The sequence below is a fragment of the Syngnathus acus genome, chromosome 9 (genome assembly GCF_901709675.1).
Source record: "Syngnathus acus chromosome 9, fSynAcu1.2, whole genome shotgun sequence".
In the NCBI taxonomy this organism is placed as follows: domain Eukaryota; kingdom Metazoa; phylum Chordata; class Actinopteri; order Syngnathiformes; family Syngnathidae; genus Syngnathus; species Syngnathus acus.
Window position 1 is genome coordinate 18,432,185 of NC_051094.1, and position 25,617 is coordinate 18,457,801.

Below are 25,617 nucleotides of genomic sequence, written 5' to 3' on the forward strand. Positions count from 1 at the left end.
CCTTTTGCTTGACTGCTCTAGTTTGAGTTTTGTTTTCAACGCGCTGTAGGCTCTTCCATCCAGGAGATTAGCTGAGGCTCCCGAATCAAAAAGAATATCAATGCATTCACCAGCTATCATGGCTGACCTCACTGGTGGTTTTCTCCCCTCCGCATCTTTTGTGACAAAGACGTATTCGTCATCCGTGCTCGAGTCATCAGCCGCTAGATCAGTGGTCCCCAACCACCGGGCCGCGGACCGGTACCGGTCCGTGGGTCACTTGGTACCGGGCCGCCAAGCCGCACAGAAAAAAAAAAAATTTATCGACGATCAATTAATTCAGGTCAAGACACTCGTCCCGGTCACGTGACATGTTTCCCCAGTCGAGCCCGCAAAGCTAATATGTGGCGACAGGCTAACTAACCAGGCAATGAAGCATTCAAAACTGCTTCAACACATGGAGACCAAGCATCCTGCAATAAAAGACAAACCTTAATCACTTCGGGTGTCATTGTCTTCGATTACGTCTAGATGGGACCGGCTCGTTTCTGAGAAACAAACTCAGTGCTCCCACTAATTCAACGTAATGGTGAGTTTTATTTTTGTCATTTGTACTTGTTTTTATGTCAGTCGTATCATTTTATTTCATCGTATTTATATATTTATTATAAATGTATTATTTATTTATTTATATAAATGTATTATTTATTTATATAAATGCCGGTCCGCGAAAATATTTCTGACATGTAACCGGTCCGTGGCGCAAAATAGGTTGGGGACCACTGCGCTAGATGACTGATGGGAGCGGTGTCAGCACCGTCAGTAACAATAGTTTGAATTTGTCCGCGCCTGTTAGGCCACGACACCTCTTGTGTGCTCTGTGTTGGTTTTATTTTCTGTCCATGTTGACGGTGGTTTACCTTTATGCCAGAGTAGGAGAGACAGCAGCGGGCGTAGTGGTTGAATTTTCCACATGTCCGACACCGTAGACCTTTCGCTGGACATGCTGCCTGACCACCCTGATGATGAAATGCACCTCCACAATTCCTACATTTTATCCTCGGCTGATTTCTATGGTCCACGTTTTCCATACGGTGTCCAGAGGTGGTCCATTCTCTGTGTCTTGAATCGGGCATGGCTGCAACATGTCCAGTATCTTGATTGTTTTCCATGCCAGACGCCTGAAGTTCCGATGTCTCAAAAGCTCTGGCCAGATCCAACAGACCTTTCAGAGTCATGTCTGGGTCTCTCAGTGCCCTTCTCCTGAGACGTGATGATGTGCAGCTGAGTATTATCTGAGACTTTATTTCCTTGTCCACATTAGTGAATTCACAATTCTGAGATAGCAGTCTCAGTCTGGTGTGAAAAGCATCAACAATTTCACCTGGGTCTTGTTTCGATTGTCTAAATACGTAGATTACATATTCTACATTATGACTTGGACTGAAATATTCGGTGAGTAGTTGTACTGCCTTATCGAAATCACCTGGTTGTCCTTTTTCAGGAAAAGTCTCAAAGATATCCTGCACTTGTTCCCCAGCGTAGTACAGAAGCATAGCCCTTTTTCTAGTTTTATCAGTTATGGCAGCCGCCGTGAGAAATGTCTCAAATCTCCTCATCCACTTCGTCCATTTTAGGGAAAGGGAAGCCGGCTCTGCATGTACATCAAAGAGGGGGAATGAGGGTAATCCAGCCACACCTGCCATTGTTACAATAGTTTCAGTTCGACAGTTTTTTTTTTTTCCACAGGAATACTACTGTCCAGTCACGTCCATGCGTGTCTAGCCGTTGCTAGTCCCTTCGTCTGCGATAGGCAATGGCACGTCTCTCCCGACTACAGTGCGAGCGTTGCTAGCTAGTGGATGTTGTCTCTTTCCTTAAGATGTGAGTTCAGACAGCAAAACACCTTCGTACCGGAGATATTCCTGCATCGAATTACGTACTTCACACGGCCGTTTACTCACGAGTCCGTTACCAGCACTGTGGCTATCCTGTGATCCAGCAGGCAAACAGTTGTGAGCGGTAGAAACTCCGTTGCGGGGATCCGTTCACGTCAGTCGCGCAATATCCTCGTCGCCATTGTAGAAACTGAATGTCCTCTCAGTTTAGATCTTTTAAGTTGAAGCTTGTCCTGTCCAGCAACAACTCTCTCTCACTGTTCAACACCCTCTCACTTCCTCAGTCTCTTAAAGGGGTAGCGTCTAATTATCACAACACTACACTAAACACTGCATTTTACTTTACCATTTGACAGGTCAAAAACAACTCATTATAGGTTCAATTTGACCCAAGTTCTGTGTTACAAAAGGACTGACCCACAAATGGGTCAATTATACCCCCTAAATTGAGTTATTCCGTTTTGACCCAACATCTACCGTTCAATGAATATAACAATTGACGTCAAAACGATGTAAAAATATAGTTATTTTTACTTTTTACAACATTTGCCCATAGATGTGAGTGTGAGTGCGGATGGTTGTTCGTCTCTGTGTGCCCTGTGATTGGCTGGCAACCAGTTCAAGGTGTCTCCCGCCGACTGGCCGATGACAGCTGGGATAGGCTCCATCACGCCCGTGAACCCCGTGGAGACAAGTGGTACAGGTAATGGATGGGTGGCAGTGACGTGCAGTGAGGTTCATGACTGGGGAGGCACTGACGTCACCCCCCCGGTAAAATTTGTCCGGCACCTAACCGTGTCACAAAAAAGGTTGGGGAGCGCTGCTCTAGTGTGGCTTATTCATTATTTAATTTGAACTATTTTAATAAAAATCTCATAACACATAAAAAACACTCAATAAAGCACATGAAATCAAAACCTTGTTTTCGATCGTGCGTACCACACTCCGTTCCGAAGTCCTGTTGTCCGAATCAAAACAATTTTTTTTCACAATGTTTCTTTTGACCTGAAATTGGTTGAGCATGAATGCAGAGCACTTCATTGATAAATCGGCCATTTAGCCAATATTGAGCAATTTTCATAGTAAGATAAATTATTTATCCTTAAGTGTCAGAGCAGTACAAATAATGAGGGGATATCAGTGATGTGTTGCTTCAATAACCTTGTGTCCCACACTCTTAATATTATATAGAAAGAAGATCCAAGGGAGCACCTGCATTTTATTTCTGACCCTGCAATTCCCCTAAATAGCTGCATTCTCAATGAGACTGCACATCCCCTTGAGTGAATGAACGAACGAACGAACGAACGAATGAATGAATACCGTCTGGGCCATACACTAGGTCAGCGGTGGCCAACCCGCGGCTCGCGAGCCGCATGCGGCTCTTTGGCTAGTTTCATGCGGCTCTTTTACGTTCATATCAACATTTGTGTTTATTTTTCGTGCGTATTTGCTTCGCTTGAGTTCAATATGGTATTTTGGTCAAACGCGCATGCGCGTGAGGTGAAATCCCGCAAAGGAGGAGGGACAAACAGAGCGATTGGTTTTGCTGGCTTTTTAATGAATGGCGACTGTGACTACGGGGGCCCATTAGGTCCAGAAAAGCTGACAAGACGCTTGCCAAAATGGCAAGGAAAAAATGCACAACTAAACGAATATATGACGATGAACACAGGACGTTTTTAACAGAGTTAAAGTAGTTTTTTGTTGAACGCTATGGCAAGCCATTCTGCCTGATATGTCGGACGTCATTGGCGCATTTAAAAGCTTCAAATGGTCAGCGCCACTTCAGCTCACTTCATGCCAATATCGATAAGGACTTTGCAAAAGGGACTGAATTTCGCAAGCACAAGTTTGGAGACTTTGAAAAGTCAGGCAGAAAAATACCGTAATTTTCGGACTATAAGTCGCGGCTTTTTTCATAGTTTGGGTGGGGGGGCGACTTATACTCAGGAGCGACTTATGTGTTTTTTTTTTTTCAAAACTTCAAAAAAAAAAAGAAAAAAAAAAAAAATGAAACCGCGATAAACGAACCGCAATGTAGCAAGGGATTACTGTAATTTGAATTTCAAGTGACGACAGCAGCGCGAAACCATCTGCGTCACTCCAATTCATTAAATCCATCAATCGTCCTTTGTCAACAATGCGTGCGCGCCGCTGACGGCTCTTGCACTTAAAAATATTCCACAGGCCCATATAACGATATATAAATTATATATCAAATAACTATTATATAAGCAATAATGTTATCAAACCATCTGTGCACTCTGAATCATTAAATCCATCGATCAAATTCCTTGTCCTTTGTCAACATCGCCGCGCGTGCGCCCTGACGTCAGCCTCGTCGTTATTCCACAGATCTACTATATAACTATATTGTAGCGTTAACAAAGTTCAAGGAAAGACGTGGGTTTGGTAAACGGCTCTTTATTTAACAAAACAAACTTGGTGGACAGGTCTGCACGTCGTCAACCAGCTAAAGCAGCGGTGGCCAACCGCTGGTTTCATGCGGCTCTTTTACGTTCATATCAACATTTGTGTTTATTTTTCGTGCGTATTTGCTTCGCTTGAGTTCAATATGGTATTTTGGTCAAACGCGCATGCGCGTGAGGTGAAATCCCGCAAAGGAGGAGGGACAAACAGAGCGATTGGTTTTGCTGGCTTTTTAATGAATGGCGACTGACTACGGGGGCCCATTAGGTCCAGAAAAGCTGACAAGACGCTTGCCAAAATGGCAAGGAAAAAATGCACAGCTAAACGGATATATGACGATGAACACAGGACGTTTTTAACAGAGTTAAAGTTGTTTTTTGTTGAACGCTATGGCAAGCCATTCTGCCTGATATGTCGGACGTCATTGGCGCATTTAAAAGCTTCAAATGGTCAGCGCCACTTCAGCTCACTTCATGCCAATATCGATAAGGACTTTGCAAAAGGGACTGAATTTCGCAAGCACAAGTTTGGAGACTTTGAAAAGTCAGGCAGAAAAATAGGTACAGTTTTTCAAAAAAATTACGAAGCACTCAGAGACTGTCACACTTGCATTGTTTCAACTGGCTTGGAACATTGCACGGGCTAAAAAGCCATACAATGAAGTGGAGTTCGTTAAAATTTTGCCTCAGTGACGTTATTGAAATCTTGTCTCCTGAAAACGACAAACCAAAACGAATGGTCTGTCCCGCCACACATAGTAAGTGAAAAAACGTATGTTTTTGTTTGTGGAATTTGTTGAACTGAGAGTTTGTCTGTGTGAGACAATGCACACAATGTTCATTGTTGAAAATGTGGTCTTTGGTCTGTGGTTTTAGTACTGTCGGAGTCAATTTGTCATTATCATGTTGGTGCGTGACATAATGTCACACAATAAATTTGGCTGAGCAGAGGGGTGTGTGTGTGTGTGGGGGGGGGGGGGGGGGGGGTTCATGTGTGGGGTTCATGTGTGCTCATGTGTATGATGTGGCTCTTTGCGATGACACAGTAAAAAAATGTGGCTCTTAGTCTCTGACTGGTTGGCCACCCCTGAGCTAAAGCGATCATCTAGTGTTTCTATGTATCTCTATGAAGCCAAATCCCAAAGTAGTAGTAGAAGAAGAAGCACATGTGATTGGCGCTTTGCTGAAGGGCTGCTCACGCGTCACTCGACGGAGCTGTCTTTCACCTCCGTGGATGGAAGTCGAGGGCCGGCGCTCAGCCGGGTGGCTGTCCGAGGACGGTGGATGGGGCTCGGTCATGGCTTTTACGCACGCCCGGTCCTATCGTATGGAGCTCTCTTCCTCTTCCGTGGCTGGAAGTCCACGCCGCCACACGCCTGTAAGTTTGTTTTGTTAAATAAAGAGCCGTTTACCAAACCCACGTCTTTCCTTGAACTTTGTTAACGCTACAATATAGTTATATAGTAGATCTGTGGAATAACGACGAGGCTGACGTCAGGGCGCACACGCGGCGATGTTGACAAAGGACGAGGAATTTGATCGATGGATTTAATGATTTAGAGTGCACAGATGGTTTGATAACATTATTGCTTATATAATAGTTATTTGATATATAATTTATATATCGTTATATGGGCCTGTGGAATATTTTTAAGTGCAAGAGCCGTCAGCGGCGCGCACGCATTGTTGACAAAGGACGATTGATGGATTTAATGAATTGGAGTGACGCAGATGGTTTTATTAACGTGTTATTTATGTAATGGTTTTTTGAATAACTCTGAATTTTACGTCAGGGCCGTTCTCAGCTCTTAGTTTGTGTTTATGTCACGTTAGCATAGCTATCGTTTAGCCTGTTGTTGCTCGTTCATGACTGTTCTTGGTGTTGGATTTTGTCGAATAAATTGCCCCCCAAAATGCGACTTATACTCCGGAGCGACTTATATATGTTTTTTTTCACTTTTTTGGGCATTTTATGGCTGGTGCGACTTATACTCCGGTGCGACTTATAGTCCGAAAATTACGGTAGGTAGTTTTTCAAAAAAATTACGAAGCACTCAGAGACTGTCACACTTGCATTGTTTCAACTGGCTTGGAACATTGCACGGGCTAAAAAGCCATACAATGAAGTGGAGTTCGTTAAAATATGCCTCAGTGACGTTATTGAAATCTTGTCTCCTGAAAACGACGAACTCAAACGAATGGTCTGTCCCGCCACACATAGTAAGTGAAAAAACTTATGTTTTTGTTTGTGGAATTTGTTGAACTGAGAGTTTGTCTGTGTGAGACAATGCACACAATGTTCATTGTTGAAAATGTGGTCTTTGGTCTGTGGTTTTAGTACTGTAGGAGTCAATTTGTCATTATCATGTTGGTGCGTGACATAATAATGTCACACAATAAATTTGGCTGAGCAGAGGGGTGTGTGTGTGTGTGTGTGTGTGTGCGTGTGCGTGTGCGTGTTTGTGTTTGTGTGCGTGTGTGTGTGGGGGGGGTGTTCATGTGTGCTCATGTGTATGATGTGGCTCTTTGCGATGACACAGTAAAAAATGTGGCTCTTAGTCTCTGACTGGTTGGCCACCCCTGCACTAGGTCGTTTTGAAGAGCTTGAGTACTCTACACTTGGTCTACCAGGTTTGATATCAAACAAGCTAAAAATTTCCATCAATCATTCAGGAGTAATCTTGAGCTCATATGGAAGGGATGCATATCCCTTGAAAGAGTGATCACGATACAGTCTGTAGACCAGAATAAGGCACATTGTCTAATACAGACTACAATGTTAACCACATTACACAGCAAAGAAAAACAGCAAACTGAGAGCAACTACCATTAAATCAATTCTGAACTTTTTTTAGGGGGAAATCGTAGTACTGACATTTTTAATACAGTCCGATCATATAAGTGCAAATGTTGGGCTCCAGCAATGGTAATGTTCTCATGTTACTGTGATGCATTGAAACGTTCATAGTGTAATGAGCAAAGCAAAAATGAAATGTTGCACTCCAGTATATATATGCCAAATGGACAGACTGCAGAAACGTTGATTTGAGGGCCAAACTACAACTACATATTGTTGCTATGCAGTGGAAAACTCATGTCCAAATATGGTCAAATTCATTCATAATTGTTAGCGCTAGTCCTCTGACAACTAGTAAAGACCAACTTGTCGGGAAAATGGCAGTTGAGGCAAAAACCTCTTTCCTACTTAGAAATCCTGCTTTCTACTTTTGAAGTGAGGGCTAGGATGACATAAAAGAGGCCAATGACAATGTACAAATCCATGTTTAATTTTTTTCTGAACGCTGCCACTTCTCACACTGTAGTAATGATTGCGTAGCGTCCTGTACTTTTGCGCGATATTCTGACTGTCTGCTGTATGCACACTTGCTCCATTTTTGCTCCTCTTATTGTGTGAAGGCGAAGGCCTTCACACATATGTTATTCTACTCCATTCACTTTATTATTATTATATTTTATTCCTTGTCCCGCTTCTTCTTCCACATAATTCATCCGATTCACTCCATTCCACTTTTGACGTATTCCAAATATTCATGGCATGAGCGCTTCCATTTTTCTCGTTCCGAAAATCTTCCGTTTTCGCAAAATTCGCAAAATTCCGACAAATTTTTCCCCATTCATTCTTAATGGCACATTCGACATTTCACAAACCTCTCATTTCTACATTTTTCAACCGATTCAACCCATTCCAACTTTCAACCTTTTGCCTACCTATTCCACAACTTCCCACTTACCAAAAATTCCAAATTCGAAGTTCAACCAAATTCTCCAAAATTTCGTTTTTCACCTCTCATTTCTACATTTTTCAACCGATTCAACCCATTCCAACTTTCAACTGTTCATCTACCTATTCCACAACTTCCCACTTACCAAAAATTCCAAATTTGAAATTCAACCAAATTCTCCAAAACTTCGTTTTTCTACTCTAATTTCTACATTTCTCAACCGATTCAACCCATTCCAACTTTCAACCTTTTGCCTACCTATTCCACAACTTCCCACTTACCAAAACTTCAAAATTTGAAATTCAACCAAATTCTCCAAAATTTCGTTTTTCTACTCTAATTTCTACATTTTTCAACCGATTCAACCCATTCCAACTTTCAACCTTTTGCCTACCTATTCCACAACTTTCCACTTACCAAAAATTCCAAATTTGAAATTCAACCAAATTCTCCAAAATTTCCTTTTTCTACTCTAATTTCTACATTTTTCAACCGATTCAACCCATTCCAACTTTCAACCTTTTGCCTACCTATTCCACAACTTCCCACTTACCAAAAATTCCAAATTTGAAATTCAACCAAATTCTCCAAAATTTCTACATTTCTCAAGTAATTCAACACGTTTCAACGTCATTCGGCAGCATTCCCCGAAGAAGTTATTCATACATTTCGCCTTCACACGCAATTTCTCCAGAAATTGCACATTCTAGTTTATTATGTTATGTGTTTATTTATTATTTATTCATCACTCTTATTTATTCATTGTTTGTGCCTTCTTGTTTTTATTTTTTGTGTTTACTTGTATGTATATTGTGTACTATGTCTTGTCATCGTGGGATTGTGGGAACGTAATTTCGATTTCTTTGTGTCTTGGCATGTGAAGAAATTGACAATAAAGCAGACTTTGACTTTGACTTTTGACTTTCTGTGCAATGAAGCCCATCTATCGACAGTGCCTTTTTCTTTAGCTAATTTGTGTGGCACGGTGGAGCACTGGTAAGCACGTCCGCCCTGTGCTTGAGTGGGTTTCCTCCGGGTACTGCGGTTTCCTCTTACATCCCAAAAACATGCCGGGCAGGCTGATTGAACACTCCAAATTGCCCGTAAGTGTGATTGAGACTGTGAATATTAGTCCTGTGAGTTAGTCCTGTGAGTGTTTGTGTGTGTGCCCTGCGATTGATTGGCAACCAGATCAGGGGGTTCCCCGCCTACTGCACGTAGTCGGCTGGGATAGGCTCCAGCATGCTTGCGACCCTCGTAGGAAAGAGCAGTTCCGAAAATGAATGGATGAACAATTCACTGCTAACCAGTCACACAAATAAGACAGCAATCAAAGCGAGAAATGTAACTGTTAAATTCCTACCTATGTACGTTCATGTTCGTATCACACCGCAACTAGAACTGCTTCTGTGTGTAAAAATCAGGGAAAACGTATTAAGACTGAACGCTAGCTGAGCGTTTCTGGTGACATGTTTCCAATGTTACAATGTGGAACCGCAAGGTAGTATGCTGTACCAATGTAGTTACCCCAGAAACTCTCTGCAATGAGTAAAAGTGGTGCTAGATTATTTGCTAGCTTTCATTTAAAGACATTAGGAACTTCTGATTTTCAGTTTTAAGAAAAAAAGAAATGTGCTTCCATTCAACAATCAATAGCTGCATGGAGAGACAAATAAGCACTATGATCATTCATGTTCAGCGGTTTACTCAAGGTGCATTCAATTTCAAGCATCTATAGAAATACTCATTCAATGCACCAAACAGAAATGACTAGTATGTAAGAAAATTGTAATTGTAATATTTTGTTAAGTTAGACCAGATATGGGCAAACTATGGCCCGCGGGCCACATCCGGCCCACGGGGCCGTTTAATCCGGCCCACCAAACCTGAAATAATTGTATTAAACATTTCTTTTGGGTCATTTTCCCTGCAATGACTGCATTTCCCCAGTAGCTGGGGAAACGCCCGCCCGCGCATTTAATCCCGGAAGCTGTGTCTGCACACTCACAAGTGCGTGTACGTACTCAGTAGTACGGACCCGGCGAACTCTGTGCTCTATTTCTATCAGTGCCGAATTTCGAGTGCGGGCTGTGACGTTAGCATTCTTGTAATTCGCGCGCTGAGCTTTCAGACAGTTTTACGCTAAAGCCATCTGTTAGAGTGGTGCTCACTCTAACTTATTTGCAAGAACCACATGGGAGACAGTATGCCCTTTGAGCACTTGCAAGTGTAGAAATTGTTCGTCACTGTGCATACAGCGATGTTCGAACAAAGTCTGCCTTTGGTCTCTTGCAAGAGCATATTTATTGAGAACAAGCAGAGCGGGAGTGACAGTGGACATGTTTGGTGGTCACCTCAGCAACTGGTTAATCAGTGCGGAGGGTCCCAGCTCATTATTTTACAAGGTCGTGGAAACAGAAACTAGTGGAGCATTTTAGATGACTAACTAAGCAAGAATGTTTCCACACCATTTGGAAAGTTTCAACAACTGAATGGTTAAACTTTCCAGAGTCAAGGAAAGGTGAAAGGTTTAAACAAAGTTAATAATTCTAGTCTACAATTCAACATAATCATACGATCAAGTTAATTTGTCAACCCTAACATATCCCTCCTGTTTATCATATGATTATGTCACCCCGATTAACAAACATAAGCAAGAACATATAATGAAGAAAGAAAAAGAAAAAAAAACAGCACACAGAAACAGCACATCATTGTACCCATCACTTGCGAGGCATTTTTGATGGTCAAATCATTAAGTTTCTGTAAAACATGTACGACTAAACAGCATCATCACAATCTTCTTTCCGCAGCACGTTATAGTCATCACATTTGACATGTCTGATATGTTGTATTTGTACCTGTGCTATGGTAGAAGACAGATCTCGATACAGCAGACTTCAAACACGGGACAACATAGGTCGCAAATAAGCACAACAACACCAGCACAACAAGCACAGGAGTCACACATTTCAACAGCAGTTGCCACCAGTTGCCAGAGAATAGCCAGGAAAAGAAATCCCACTGATGTGGGACTAAGTCCTCCGACATGGCCTGCTGTAAGTTCTTCAGTGAGTTCATGGCGTCGTTGATGTGTGTGTCATTTTCTCCTGGTATGTACTGTATGTGCAACAGGAAGTCCCAATAATGTGGCACACGCCACCTTGTGCTGCAGTCATCAAGTCCAGAACCATCCTGTTTTGCAAGACCATTAGTCTAATAGCCCGGATCTCTCTATTTTGTCCATCATTGACCTGCAGCGAGAGACTCACAAAAGATTGAAAACGATAGTTCAGTGTCTCGATGAAGAGTGATTGTTTTCCAACTCCGATCCAAGGAAAAAGTGCATGAACGACTTTGTCGCCGACGGACCACACTTTATGGCTGTCAGGGACATTCGTACCCCAGACGGGACCATGAGGGTCAAAGGTCGCAACAGCCCTGCGTTGACGTTCAGGAGATTTGTGTCCCGCATCTTGTAGGTGTGGTCTGTTACCCACACTGATGCACACACTCCTGTCCAGTTGACGGGCAGCATCGGATAAACCTTGTGACCACAAAGCCACCAGCCATTCTGTATGAAGTAGGTTCCATTTGATGGTTCAGCCATATTGGTCGGAGAGCCCTCACCACTTGAAATGGCTCTCTTATCCTGACACTCAGCGGTAATGTCCAAAGATCCCATCCAGTTTCCTCCTGGAGAGCAGTCGTTGTCAATGCATTTGTGGGTTTCATTTCCTTGGATGTAACACGTGTAGTTCACTCCAGGTGACCTCACTGTATAGGCCACTTGCGGCAATGTTCGTCCTTTAACAGTCACATTGAGATTTGTCCAGAAAAGCTGATCACAGATACCGTCTGCAAGTCCAGGGCGGAAAGGGTCGGCATCACTGACTGTGACAGCACGGTGTTGATATCCAACTCCCCCCATAGAGGCCATACATTTCGCTTCAGTGACATTCATTGCTCTGGCCTCCAGGTGAACTTGTGTGGAGGAAGGGGGAGGTTTGGAACACACATAGCATCCCTCCTGTGTGTGGGATCTCACAGTGAACTTTACATACCGGTACCAAGCGTTGGTTTTGTATGGGTTTCTGGGGTCCCATGACCAGTCCTCAAAGTTCTCATCATGTGACCATCTTTTTCCTCGGTTGACAATGTCAATCGGTCCATTCAGATGAGCCCATAGACCATAGCACGCTCCAACCACAACGTAGCAGAGGATCCACCTGGCATGTGGAGCCCCATTGCTATTAGGATGGCAGAGAAACCGGAACATCCGCTCGCCTGTCAGAGTGGGGATCGTTGAATTCTTCACCAACATTGAGACGCCGCACCCTAAACGATGGAGCCCCTTTGTAGTCAGGCTTCCCCACCACTCCAAAATTAGGGGGCCAGCACTTTCGGCAACTTGCAGTGGCTGAGGTGAATCCAGCTGGGCCTTTCTGCAATTTTCACTGCAGTGGGGGTAGTCAGCAAGACTTGGAATGGTCCCTCCCACCGTGGGCTGGCCCAGTTCTTTCTTTTGATGACCTTGATGTAGACCCAGTCCCCTGGCTTTATGGAGTTGTCAACCTGAGAGGAAGGAAACTCAGACGGCAGTGAATTTGCATTTGACACATCTTTCAGTCTGAGCGTTCTGATCATGTAATCTGCCAAGAACTGTTCTTCATCTGCTTTTTGCAAATCTGCAGGGAACACAAGTAGCCTATATGGCCTCCCGTGGATGATTTCGAAAGGTGTTAACCCTTCTGAAGTGGGGGTGATTCTCATATAGAGTTTCACTAAGTCTAGGCACTCCGGCCAGGCTCTGCCTGTTGATTCCATGCATTTTTTTCAACCTGCTTTCGATAGTGGCGTTCGCCCGTTCCACTAACCCAGCACTCTGAGGGTGCCAAGAGCAGTGTTTTTTTAACGTTATTCCAAGGTGTACAGCCATGTTCTGTACAACTTGGTTCACAAAGTGTGGACTATTGTCATTGTAAATGATTTGCGGGATGCCATGAGCCGGTATGATGGCTTTGCAAATGGCTTTTGCCACTGTTAAGGCATCTGCCCGTTTAGATGGAACTATTTCCACCGATTTGGAAAATGCATTAATCAACACTAGGCAGTATTTGTGAGGTCCACTTTGTGTGAGTTCAATAAAATCCATATGCATGGTTTGAAATGGGTAAGAAGGTTTTGGAAATGAGCCTCTCTTAGGTCTCGTGTTTCCTTGTGGATTATGTTTCACACAAACAGGACATGCTTTACAATTTTTTTTAAGTCAGCATCTAAACCCAAGGTAGTGAATTGTTGATGTATGATGAAAATCATCCCTCCTTTCGACACATGGCAAGGCCCATGCGTCGCAATTGCTGCTGCCTTAAAAAGTGATTTTGGTAAAACAGGTTTGTCATTGATGCAGTGGATATTATCTTCATCCATTATTGCACCTTTTGTCGTCCACATTCGTTTTTCCACCATTGGAGCATTGTTCTGCATGTCTGTCAGTAGTTTTATCTATGAGTTGTGTGTCCTTTGAATCTATTAAAAAAACTTCATGGCCATGTTCACCTGCTGCTGCTTCTTTAGCAATTTTGTCTGCTAATCTGTTTCCATTTGAGACTTCATCTATGCCTGTGGTGTGAGCAGCACTTTTACGCACAGCTAGTTTAGCAGGTAAATGGATGGCCTGCAACAAGTCTTTTAACAAGGAGGCATGGGTAACCGGTTTACCGGTTGATGTTGTCATCCCTCTGCGCTCCCATTGTTTTGCAAAATAGAACAGAGTAGAAAAAGCATACTGACTGTCTGTGTATACAGTGACTTCTTTAGCTTCTGCTAATTGACAAGTTCTTGTTAGAGCAATTAGCTCAGCAGCCTGCGCTGACCTGTTGTATGGAAGCTTTTCTGCTTCAATTATGTGGTTTGGCAATTTTACAATTGCTTAACCGCTTTGATTGTTTCCTTTAGGATCCTTTGAACATGATCCATCCACAAAACACTTTTCCCCCTTATCAAGTGGTGTGTCACTTACCGTATTTACGTATTCTAATTATCGCCCAGGGCGATAATTAGAGAAGGTTTATGTCCAACAGGGGGGTGGGCGATTAATAGAGAACAGTTTTTGTCCGATCGCCAAGGGGCACTGAAATGGGCGATAATATGTATATTTTCCTTATGGAGTATGCAATACCTCATGTTATCGCGTACGCCCCGATAACGTAATTGTGTGAGGATATTGTAGCGGAGTGACGAGTGTAATTGTATCATAGTTTATGGAGAAAAACAATTTAAAAGAGACATTCGATGTGCTGTCATATCAGTCATATTTAAACTTGCGAAATGACGTCTGCATGCGGTCGCGGAGGAAAATGTAAGTTTTGGGGGCAATTTATAGCAGCATGGGCAATTATTAGAGGTATCAATGTTTTTTATTTATGTCATCGCTAACACACACTGGGCGATTATTAGAATATGGGCGATAATTAGAATAAATACGGTAAATCTTGTCTGGGCAGCTGTAGATGTTCTGTAGCATCTAAATAGTTATGTGGGGTTCCATCCCCTGGCAACGGGATCAACATTGCTGGGTTAAGGACTGTGCACCTCTTTATCACAATATGCGGTTGTGACAGAAGTGTAGCAGTGTGGGATAGGTGTCTGGGAGGTGACAAAAAGTTCATTTTGCTTTGCAGTAGCAACACATCTACAGCAGAACTAGCAGTTCCATTTTGTGAAAGAGGACCACATCTGCGGATAGTGTCACTGCAAGCGCTGCTGTGCATGCTGCTTGGACACAGTCTGGTAAGGATTGAGCCACTGGATCCAATTTTTTTGAATAAAATGCAATTGGTCTTAGTTTACTGCCATGACTCTGCAGCAATACTGAAGTCATAAAACCATTCCTGCAGTCTGCTGTTTGCGCAAAGGTTTTATTGTAGTCTGGTAAGATAAGGGTTGTAGTTTCCATCAGAGCCTGTTTCAGTACTACAAAAGCATCATCCGCTACTGGTGCCCATATTATTTTTTCTGTCATTGCCATGGGGACTCCATGCATAATATCTAGCTGAGGTTGCGTCTTTTCTGCATAATGTGGAATCCACGTTCTGCAGTAATTGCAGAGCCCCAAAAAGGACATCATTTGTTTTTTTGTCTCAGGTTTCGGTGCATCTGCAATGGTTTGTTTTCTGGTTTTCTGTATCTGTCGTCCAGCAGCTGACAACGTGTGACCTAAATAGTTCACTTCCTGTCTGACCCATTGCAGTTTGTTTTTGTTTACTTTATTCCCTGTTTTGCAGAGATAGTGTAACAAAGCTAAGGAGTCTTCCTTGCAAGCAGCTTCAGTTTCAGAGGCTATCAGGAGATCATGTACATAAATTAGAAGTTGGCTTTTGTTTGACATCTGAAAATCAGCCAAACAGGTCATGATAGCTTGAATGGAAATAGTTGGACTATCAGCAAATCCCTGGGGCAGTCTGGTGTACGTATAGCTTTGTCCTTTAAAGGTAAACGCGAACCAAAACTGTGAGTCTTTTCTTTTAATGCACTCAGAATGTCCCATGCGGTATGGACATCTACTATTTCTTCCTCTGTAGGAGCATGAGAGGTCAAAGGGGAGGAAGCTAGTCATGCGGAAAATTTGACTTTTCCTCTGCCTCTTCCTCCACCCTTGGATTGGTCTTGTTTTACATGACGACACTCTCTTGCAAAGTGTTCTTGTTTCCCACAGTTCCAACAGTCCAAATTTGATGGGGATTTTGAATTGAATGGTGGCCTGCGACCTTGTTGGCCTCTACTTTTTTCTCTGCCCCGTCGGGACCCTTGGAAGAAGACTGTTGTATCTTCATCTAGGTCATCATCATCATCTAGATCAGGGGTCTCCAAACTACGGCCCGCGGGCCAACTGCGGCCCGCGGTCCAGTTTTTATTGGCCCGCAGCAAAGAAGAAGTACTGGGCAGGCTAACGAGTTAGCGGAAATATGCTAATTCGCGCAAACGGACCTCTAAAGGAAATTAAACGAACATTTGGAGCAATACTACATTGTCCTAAAGGTTAGTTTGTAAAGAGACGGTTGCCTTGTTTAAGGATTTCAACTTAAAGAGACACTATCAGACTAAACATGCGAACACAAACAACCAGCTTACAGGGAGTGACCGCGCTGATAAAGTGAAGCAGCTCCAAGCTGAACTGGCATCACAACAGCGATTCTTCACACGGGACTGTGAGTCAAAAATAAATATTACTAAAGCAAGCTACGAAGTGGCCATGTTAAGACTGTTGATGTTATGGACCTGTAGATCTGACACAAACTATTATTTTCTGAAAGATAATGTAAATGACAAGAGCAAAATTCACTAGTTTTAAGTTTTAATAATAACAGACAACTTTGCATTACTTATAACTCCCGTTTAAAATGTTCATGAGGCAAAAGTAATTTTAAACTCATGTAAATTTAAGGTATTTCATACAGTTTGTTCAATGTTATCTGACTCTTCAGATATGAATGAAAGGCAGAATTTGTGTTTTTAGAGTTCTTCACATCTGCCTGAGTGACTCATATTTGGTTATTTTGTCATTTGAAAAATAAAGACAATTGTGACAATGAAATTTGTTTTATAACAGTGTGTATTTGCATGACATTTTTGTAGTTAAAAAATGTCCGAAAAAACTATTGGCCCCCGGGCCCCTTCACTTTATCAAATCTGGCCCTCCTTGCAAAAAGTTTGGACACCCCTGATCTAGATGAAATACATCAGAACTTTTGCCTTTCTTAATCACTTTGTCAGCGTGTCTGGCCCACTGCATGGTTGTTGTAACACTAGCAGTGTCCACTTCCACCAAGTGTTTCCTCACCCAGTTGCCTATCTCAGGGCGGAAACCAGTGAGGAGCACATTTTTTAAGCTGTTGCTGATAAGCACTCTCAGCTGCATCATTGAATGGGATGCCACTATGCACCCTGAATTCTTTTTCAAATTTCATGCGAAAATCATCAGTATCTTCCCCAGGCTTGTGTTTTATTCCTGCTAAATGACCATAATTCGCTCATCTTTGAAATATAGTTCTCACTCTCTGCACCAGATCATTCCATTGTGCTGCATACTCCCTTCTCAATTGATTTCCCTCAATGGGATAGGGGTAAGGCCCTTGATTATTTCTACCTGTATAATTCCCTCTAACATTTGCCCAGTCTTTTCCCAAAGAAGACATTGAAGCTTCTCTTGCCTCTTGGCCATTCAATCTGTAGGAATGTATGATTCCAGCAATGTCTTCTGCCCATTTATCTGGGTCTTCTGCAACAGGGGTAACCCCTTCTACTGCTTTTCTTGCCTCTTCCAAACTCCATGGCCGAAAAACATTTGTATGTGGAGGGTAGCCTTCCCCTGCAATATGGTTTGGCACCTGTATCACTGGGCACACATCAACATTGTCTAAATTTTGGGAAAATCTAGCAGCATTGGTCATACTTCTTGTTTGTACAGGAGTTCTAATAATGTGACCCTGACCTTTTTTGCTATCATATGGGGGAGAGTGCAGGTTTGTTAAATTTAGATACAAGTTTTGATTAGGAGTGGAAAGCTCCTTCTGTCCCTCTGCTTGATCTGCGCCTTGATCTGCGCCTTGATCTGCGCCTTGATCTGCGCCTTGATCTGCGCCTTGATCTGCGCCTTGATCTGCGGCTTGAGCTGCGGCTTGAGCTGCGGCTTGAGCTGCGGCTTGAGCTGCGGCTTGAGCTGCGGCCGGGACAGCGCGCCTGCGCAATGTGGCCTCATTGTCTTCCGGCCTGACAAACATACTCGCGGCCTCATCACTTTTCACCTTTCTATTTTTTGTCATTAAAATGTGTTCTCTTCTCTCGTGAAGCTTTCAACCTCACTGTAGCACATTTCAATTCTCTCTCTTTTCTTTCCTTTCTCAGTCCCTTTGTCTTCCGAGCCACACTCTCCTCCAAAACTTCAACCACTATCTTCCACATTTCAACTTCCCTTCTACTCCATACTTTTTCTTCCACTCGGGCATGTATCGCATACAATTAAGAAATCTACTCGCCATGTACTTCTCATCTCCTTCCAGAGCCTCTTTATTCAGGGATTTTTCGCTTTCATTTCCCATCTTAATTTTAGTATTTTCTTTCTTTTTTCTTTCTTTTTTCTTTGAGGATCCTCAATGCTGGTTTAAATTGACCTTTCAACAAATTACTAGCCTGTGTTATTACCGTGGATTAATGCTAGAGCTGCTTTTAGTCAATTTATCCTACCAGTCACACTCAACCACACAACTTTCAGGCAAACAGCTTGGAAAAACGGACAAAAAAGAATCTACGCCCTTCTTCAATTAAGAAAAAGCATTTTTTCTAGCCCGTTCCTTCCGTTGGGACTCGAACCCAAGCTCGGAAAAACGGACAAAGAAAAATCTATGCTCTTCTTTGATTAACAAAAAAGAAGCTCTGTGTTTCTTAGCACGTTCCTTCCACTGGGACTTTAACCCAAGCCCATAGCTTGGAAAAACAGACAAAGAAGAATCTACACACTTCTTCGATGAAAAAAAAGAAGCTCTGCTTTTCTTAGCCTGTTTCTTCCACTGGGACTTGAACCCAAGCTGTATCTCGTGCACTTTTCACTTTTACGCGTTTCACATCAGCACAACCACACAACTTTAGGGCTTCTACTTACTTGTCCCCTGGTTTGTTGCACTTCCGGATCCCGTCAATCCGCCGCTGTCAGACGAAGGCAGACCTAAGATGCTGGCCCAGCGAAGAATTTCCTTCCCAGGTCTTTCTTTACAAGGTCCGGCTAATGGACGCTGGCCCGTCGACAGAATGCAGCACGTTGTCCTCTGTCGGTCAGCAGTGGGTATGTTGGGATCCGGGTCACGGCACCAAAATGTTAGAATGGTTCTCACTCTAACTTATTTGCAAGAACCACACGGGAGACAGTATGCCCTTTGAGCACTTGCAAGTGGAGAAATTGTTCGTCACTGTGCATACAGCGATGTTCGAACAAAGTCTGCCTGCGGTCTCTTGCAGGAGCAGATTTATTGAGAACAAGCAAGGTGGGGGTGACAGTGGACATGTTTGGTGGTCACCTCAGCAACTGGTTAATCAGTGCGGAGGGTCCCAGCTCATTGTTTTACAAGGTCGTGGAAACAGAAACTAGTGGAGCATTTTAGATGACTAAGCAAGAATCTTTCCACACCATTTGGAAAGTTTCAACAACTGAATGGTTAAACTTTCCAGAGTCAAGGAAAGGTGAAAGGTTTAAACAAAGTTAATAATTCTAGTCTACAATCCAACATAATCATACGATCAAGTTCATTTGTCAACCCTAACACCACACACGAACCTTCCCCTGGAATCCTTTCATTAAAATGAGTGGCCCAAGGAAAAGAAAGGTGGAAACTGAGTGCCGAGTGTTTAAAAAAGAGTGGACAACAAAATATTTTTTCGCTGAATGCCGGTTTGTCTGATATGCCAAGAAACGGTTGCAGTATTCAGGGAGTACAATATTAGCCGTCACTTTTCTACGAAGCACGCTAACTACGCTCACAGTCTACACATGAACGGGCGGCTACATTGATGAGGTTGATAGCTAATTTGAAGACTCAGGAAAACCTTACTCACCGACAAACTGCGGATCAAAAGTCAAGTACAGAGGCAAGTTTTTGATGTCTGTTGTCGACTAATCTTAACTTTTAAAGTTTGTAGGCTGATTTTAAGGTTTCCTCACCTCTGTCAGCAGGTCTTTGTGAGTTAAAGCTCTGCTCTGATTTTCAGATATTCGTCACTGTGTTGCCGTTTTGATTTCTTTATTACTTTATTTAGATATATTCTTTCACTGATTCTTCAAGATGATATATTTGGTCAGAATATTTGCCGTTTGATGTGATTTCGCCTCATAAGATAAATATCTTTCATAAATCTGACCTGCAGGCGCTTAAGTGATGGAAACTGTTATTCATAAATTATGAATAACAGTTTCCATCACAACAGTGTCGTATTTAATGAGAATCAGTGATAGTAGTTTTTTGGTGAAATATTTTTTTAATGCCGTTAATAAATGCATTTGTTTTCAAAAAGCTTTATTTGAATAGCCATGCTTTACTACCTATTAAAGGCCAAAACTTTTTATGCAATGACCTTTACATGTCGTTTATATTACTTCACACAAACACTACATCCATCTGTTCCTGGTCCGGCCCCCCGGTCAAAATTTAGAACCCAATTCGGCCCGCAAGTCAAAAGGTTTGCCCATTCCTGAGTTAGACAAACTCATATACTTTTTCATGTTCATATGTGTGCAAATCTTATTATTATTTTATATAAACATAGCTGCTCAATCAGAACACGGATACAGCGCACAGAACTTTGTGGCCACATGGGCACAGACGGCGGACACAACACACACACACACACATAGGGGCGGTAACCTCGCAATACACATGGGTACCAAATGGTCAGGTGATGCTTTACCGCCTTTTCCGGACAGTAAAAAACCTTCTGACCTGGAGATGGGGGTGGTTGTTTCATCTGCTGATGTGCCTCGTGTACGCCGCCATTAAACAACCCAAGAACTTGCCAATAAAGAACCAACTGTTACTCCGTATCTTTGTTTTCCTTGCTCAACAATGGACATCTCAAACAACATGCAACAATGGAAATATGTCATGATTTATTTGATGCACCAGAATCAGAAAAACAGCATGTTGATTCAAGTTTCAGGGCAAGAGACACAATATTTTTTGGTGGGTGAGTGCATTGACATGTTCAGCACTGTTGGTAAAGATAGCGTTCATCATTAGCCAGTGTCAGGCGGTCGGTTGTGTACCACGGCCTACAGTTAATGAGCAACCTTTCAACCATTCTTCTCAACCCAGTTAAAATGTTTCCATTGTCACGGATCGGATGGAGCAAGGCGACCAAATGCAGCTTGGACCAGGGTTTATTGGAGAAAACAAAAACAGACTCGGCAAACCGACATGACTTAACAAAATATCTAGAGGACTAACCGACAGGGACGTGACACAAAGGACGTGAAGACATTAAACGACAACAAGAACCGAAAAGACATCAAGACAACAACAAGACATGGTGTGAGGGGCAGACAGGACATATATACACGACAGGTAACAAGAGGCAGGTGAGAATAATCAAACTAATCATGGGCACACAGGAGGGGAGGGGCGAGCACACAGACAGAAACCATGACAACAGTCACATAGTGGAACGGCTGGGGACGAGACGTGACATCCATGGTATCTTTTAAAGGTTTGTTCACTTATCTTCATATCCCCTGCTCTCTTTGTAGGTATGCTCAGTAAAAAAAAAAAGACTTCCTGCACACACTACCTGGCAATTATAGTGACACTGTCTGTTAGGGTTGACACATTATTTTGATCGTATGATTATGTTGGTATGTAGATTAGAATCATTAACTCTGTTTAAACGTTCACCTTTCTTTGACTCTGGAAAGTTTCCACATTCAGTTGTTGAAACTTTCCAAATGATGTAGAAACATTCTTGCTTAGTTAGTTATCTAAAACAGTGTTTCCCAACCGCTGTGCCGCGGCACACAAGTGTGCCGTGACGAATCATCAGGTGTGCCGCCCAGTTTTGTCTAATTGGTTCAAAGTGAGAAGCATGTAGTGATAGACAGGGCAATTACCGTTTTTTTCCGTGTATAATACGCAAAATTTAACTAATTTATTGTCCTAAAATATGGGGTGCGCATTATACATGGGTACAATTTTTTTTTTTTTTTTTAAATTTAATTTTTTATTTTTTTTATTTTTTTTTTATTTTTTTAAGAAAACCATGGTACTGGTACGAATATTGATTTATGTATTGTTCTCTTCTTGTCATGTTGTGAAAGAATGTGGGTTGAATAAATACCGAAAGAACAATAGTGTGTTTGTACTGTGCTCTGGTCATTTCGTCAAAGAAGGGATAATAGTCCTCTTCTCTTCTTGACTGACAATGAATGTGATAGTTTAATACAATCAGCAAATAACAAAATGCATATTACAGGTAATATTTTATTTCACAACACTTTGCCTTGTTTCTTTCGTCTCTGCTGTTCACTTCAAACACGCTCCATACGAACGCAATGCTCTCGTATCAGACGCTTGCTCGATCACCTGCTCGTTTGCTGTCACAATGTACCCTACACAAATCCGAAACATTTGTTGCGGCTCCGAGTCACGACGAGGGGCAAGTTTTGGTTTCCAAGGGTGTTATTATTCCTCTTCAACGTCTCTCCCATACAGAGCCGCCTTTTTCACATGTCCGCACGTCACTTTCCTCTCTTTTCAGCTGATCGCGGTGGTGCCTTTATGGGCAGTCGGAGAAATCAACGCCAACAAAGAAAATACATCCAGCCTAGTTAAGACCATACCAAAGACTATAAAAATGGGACCCATTGCCTCCCTGCGTGTGTGACGATCATTGGGACTTAAAAAAAATAAAAAAATAAAAAAAATAATTGGGTGCGTATTATACATGGGTACAGGCTTTTTTCCAGCATCAACATGCCATTGTTAGGGTGCGTATTATACATGGGGGCGTATTATACACGGAAAAAAACGGTAAATGCTCTTCCAATAGAGGGCAGTGTATCAGCGCGATATGTCTACTCTAGGAGTAGGAAGTTCATAGTTATCCTCGAGTGAGACAGTGCAGGTAATAGCAATGGATAAATATTTGAAAAGAAAAAGTACTCAATCTGACCTGGGTCCTGAAGAAAATTCTGACCCAGATGAAGGCCCTAGCATGAGCACTGGTCAGAAGAAAGCAAAAAAGGTGAGCTTAAGACAATACAATGAAGGCTATCTTGCTTTTGGATTTACTTTTACCGGAGAAAAAAGTGCGGCAACTCCGCTATGCCTGGTGTGCGGGGAAAAGTTGTCCAACAGTGCCATGGTTCCCAGTAAACTCAAACGCCATTTAGAGACAAAACACCCGTCACTACAAAACAAGAGTATGGACTATTTTGTTCAACTGCGTGAACGGACTGGGAAACAGGCAGAGCTACTGAGGAAAACCACCAAGACGGGTGAGAAAGCTCTTAGAGCTAGTTACCAAGTTGCTGAACTCATCGCCAAATCAAAACAGGCACACACCGTAGGAGAGACGTTAATAATGCCCGCCTGCAAAATTATCTTGAAAGAGATGCTCGGCCCTGGCGCTGTTAAAGAAATAGCCCAAGTCCCTCTATCAAATAATACAATTTCCAGACGTATTCAAGACATGTCTGCAGACATTGAGAAGACAGTTTTGGAAAAGTTGCACATTAGTGGGAAATTCGCTTTGCAAATTGATGAATCTACGGATATCAGTGGACACGCGCAGCTTCTGGCAAATGTGCGCTTTGTAGACGGAGACACCATCAGAGAAAACTTTCTGTTTTGCAAGGAATTGCCAGGAAGAACAACAGGAGAAGAAATTTTTCGAGTTGTATCAGAGTACATTGAACAAGGAGGACTAAAGTGGCAAGACTGCGTAAGTGTTTGCACCGATGGAGCAGCTGCCATGCTCGGGCGCACCAAAGGATTTGTAAACAGAGTGAAAGAGCAAAATCCAAAAGTCATCGCGACGCATTGTTTTCTGCACCGGGAAGCACTTGTTGCCAAAACATTACCAGCAGACCTAGCTCCTGTAATGGAAGATGTTGTGCGCATGATAAACTTTGTGAAGACGAGACCAGTAAAAAGCCGCATGTTTACATCATTGTGTGAGGAAATGGGGCAGGAGCATAAAGTGTTATTGCTCCACACGGAGGTCCGGTGGCTTTCCCGTGGCAAAGTTTTAAGTCGTGTTTATGAGCTGAGGGAGGAACTCAAAGTGCTTTTGACAAATGAGAAGCATGATGACGCTAACTTGCTCTCAAATGATGAGTGGTGTGCAAGACTGGCATATCTGGCAGATACATTTAAACATCTGAATGACTTGAACACGCGAATGCAAGGTCGAAACGAAAACCTGCTCACAAGTACAGATAAAATACAGGGGTTTCGTTCAAAGGTGCTGCTCTGGGAACAACACGTGGAAAGTGCCAACCTAGAAATGTTCCCAAACACCCAGAAATGGCAGAGTGTCAACAGAGCTGCACTGTGTGAGACAATAGGTAAACATCTGCAAAGTTTGGAGCAGAAGTTGTCATGTTATTTCCCTTCACTTTCCACTGATTGCCTTGACTGGGTGAGGAACCCATATAGCTCAACTGCAGTTGGAAGGGACATAACTTTTCAGGAGCAGGAAGAAATAACTGAACTGAGACAAGATCGTGGTCTTAAGCTGCGCTTTTCGGATGTACCTTTGGACAGTTTTTGGCTGACTGCTGCCAAGGAGTTCCCTATTCTGGGAAACAAAGCAATTTCAGCTCTTCTCCCTTTCTCCACAACCTATCTATGTGAGCTGGGCTTTTCAAGCATGACTACTTTAAAGACTAAGAAAAGAGCGAGACTCAGAGCTGTTGAGGAAGATCTTCGTGTTTGTCTTTCTTCAATTCCTGCAAGAATATCAGCGTTGTGTTCAACCAAACAGGGCCAAATTTCACACTGAGTAAGTGAATTGACAATAAATGTTCATTATATTTCATTATATATACGTTTTGTGACATTTTTGTTTGGTGGTGTGCCGTGTGATTTTTGTAACATAAAATATGTGCCATTGCTCAAAAAAGGTTGGGAAACACTGATCTAAAATGCTCCACTAGTTTCCATTTCCACAACTTTGTAAAACAAAGAGCTAAAACCCTCTGCACTGATTAACCAGTTGCTGAGGTGACCAGCAAACCTGTCCACTCTCACCCCTACCCTGTTTTTTTTTCATTAAATATGCCCTTGCAAGAGGTGTAAGTCAGACTGTTTTCAAGCACCTCTGTATCCTACAAGGATTAAGGCTTTCTCCACTTGCAAGTGCTAAAGGGCAAACTGTCTCCAGTGTGGTTCTTGCAAAGAAGTTAGAGTGAGCAACACTCTAATACTGTTATCTACTGTAGTGGATGTGCAATTACACTTTATTCTAGTATGGTATGAGGGTGACCCCTTCGTGAGTCGTCACCTTATCGTGGTGGAGGGGTTTGCGTGCCCCTATGATCGTAGAATCCATGTTGTCTGGGGCTTCATGCCCCTGGTAGCGTCACCCATGGCAAACGGGTCCTAGGAGAGGGGCCAGACAAAGCACGGCTCACACTAGCCCCTTATGATGAATAACATGAATGGATTTCGTTTTCCCTCGCCCGGACGCGGGTCACCGGGGCCCCCCTCTGGAGCCAGGCCTGGAGGCGGGGCTCGAAGGCGAGTGTCTGGTGGCCGGGCCTTCGCCCATTGGCCCGGCCGGGCACAGCCCGAAAAGGAAACGTGGGTCCCCCTTCCCATGGGCTCACCACCTGTGGGAGGGGCCAAAGGGGTCAGGTGCAGTGTAAGCTGGGCGGCGGCCAAAGGCAGGGACCTTGGCGGTCTGATCCCCGGCTGCAGAAGCTGGCTCTTGGGACAGGGAATGTCACCTCTCTGGCTGGAAAGGAGCCCGAGCTGGTGTGCGAGGCAGAAAAGTTCCGACTAAACATAGTCGGACTTGCCTCCA

The 25,617-nt window shown here is 43.0% G+C and overlaps 1 protein-coding gene across 1 annotated transcript; it reads left to right on the forward strand.

The window, feature by feature from the left end:
* Window positions 1-22,627: 22,627 nt before the first annotated feature.
* LOC119127524 (zinc finger BED domain-containing protein 5-like) lies at window positions 22,628-24,738 on the forward strand. Its single transcript, XM_037259511.1, has 2 exons — window positions 22,628-22,922; window positions 23,270-24,738. Exons 1-2 carry the CDS (start codon window positions 22,853-22,855, stop codon window positions 24,592-24,594), a joined length of 1,395 nt encoding a protein of 464 aa, XP_037115406.1. The 5' UTR covers window positions 22,628-22,852; the 3' UTR covers window positions 24,595-24,738.
* Window positions 24,739-25,617: the final 879 nt, after the last annotated feature.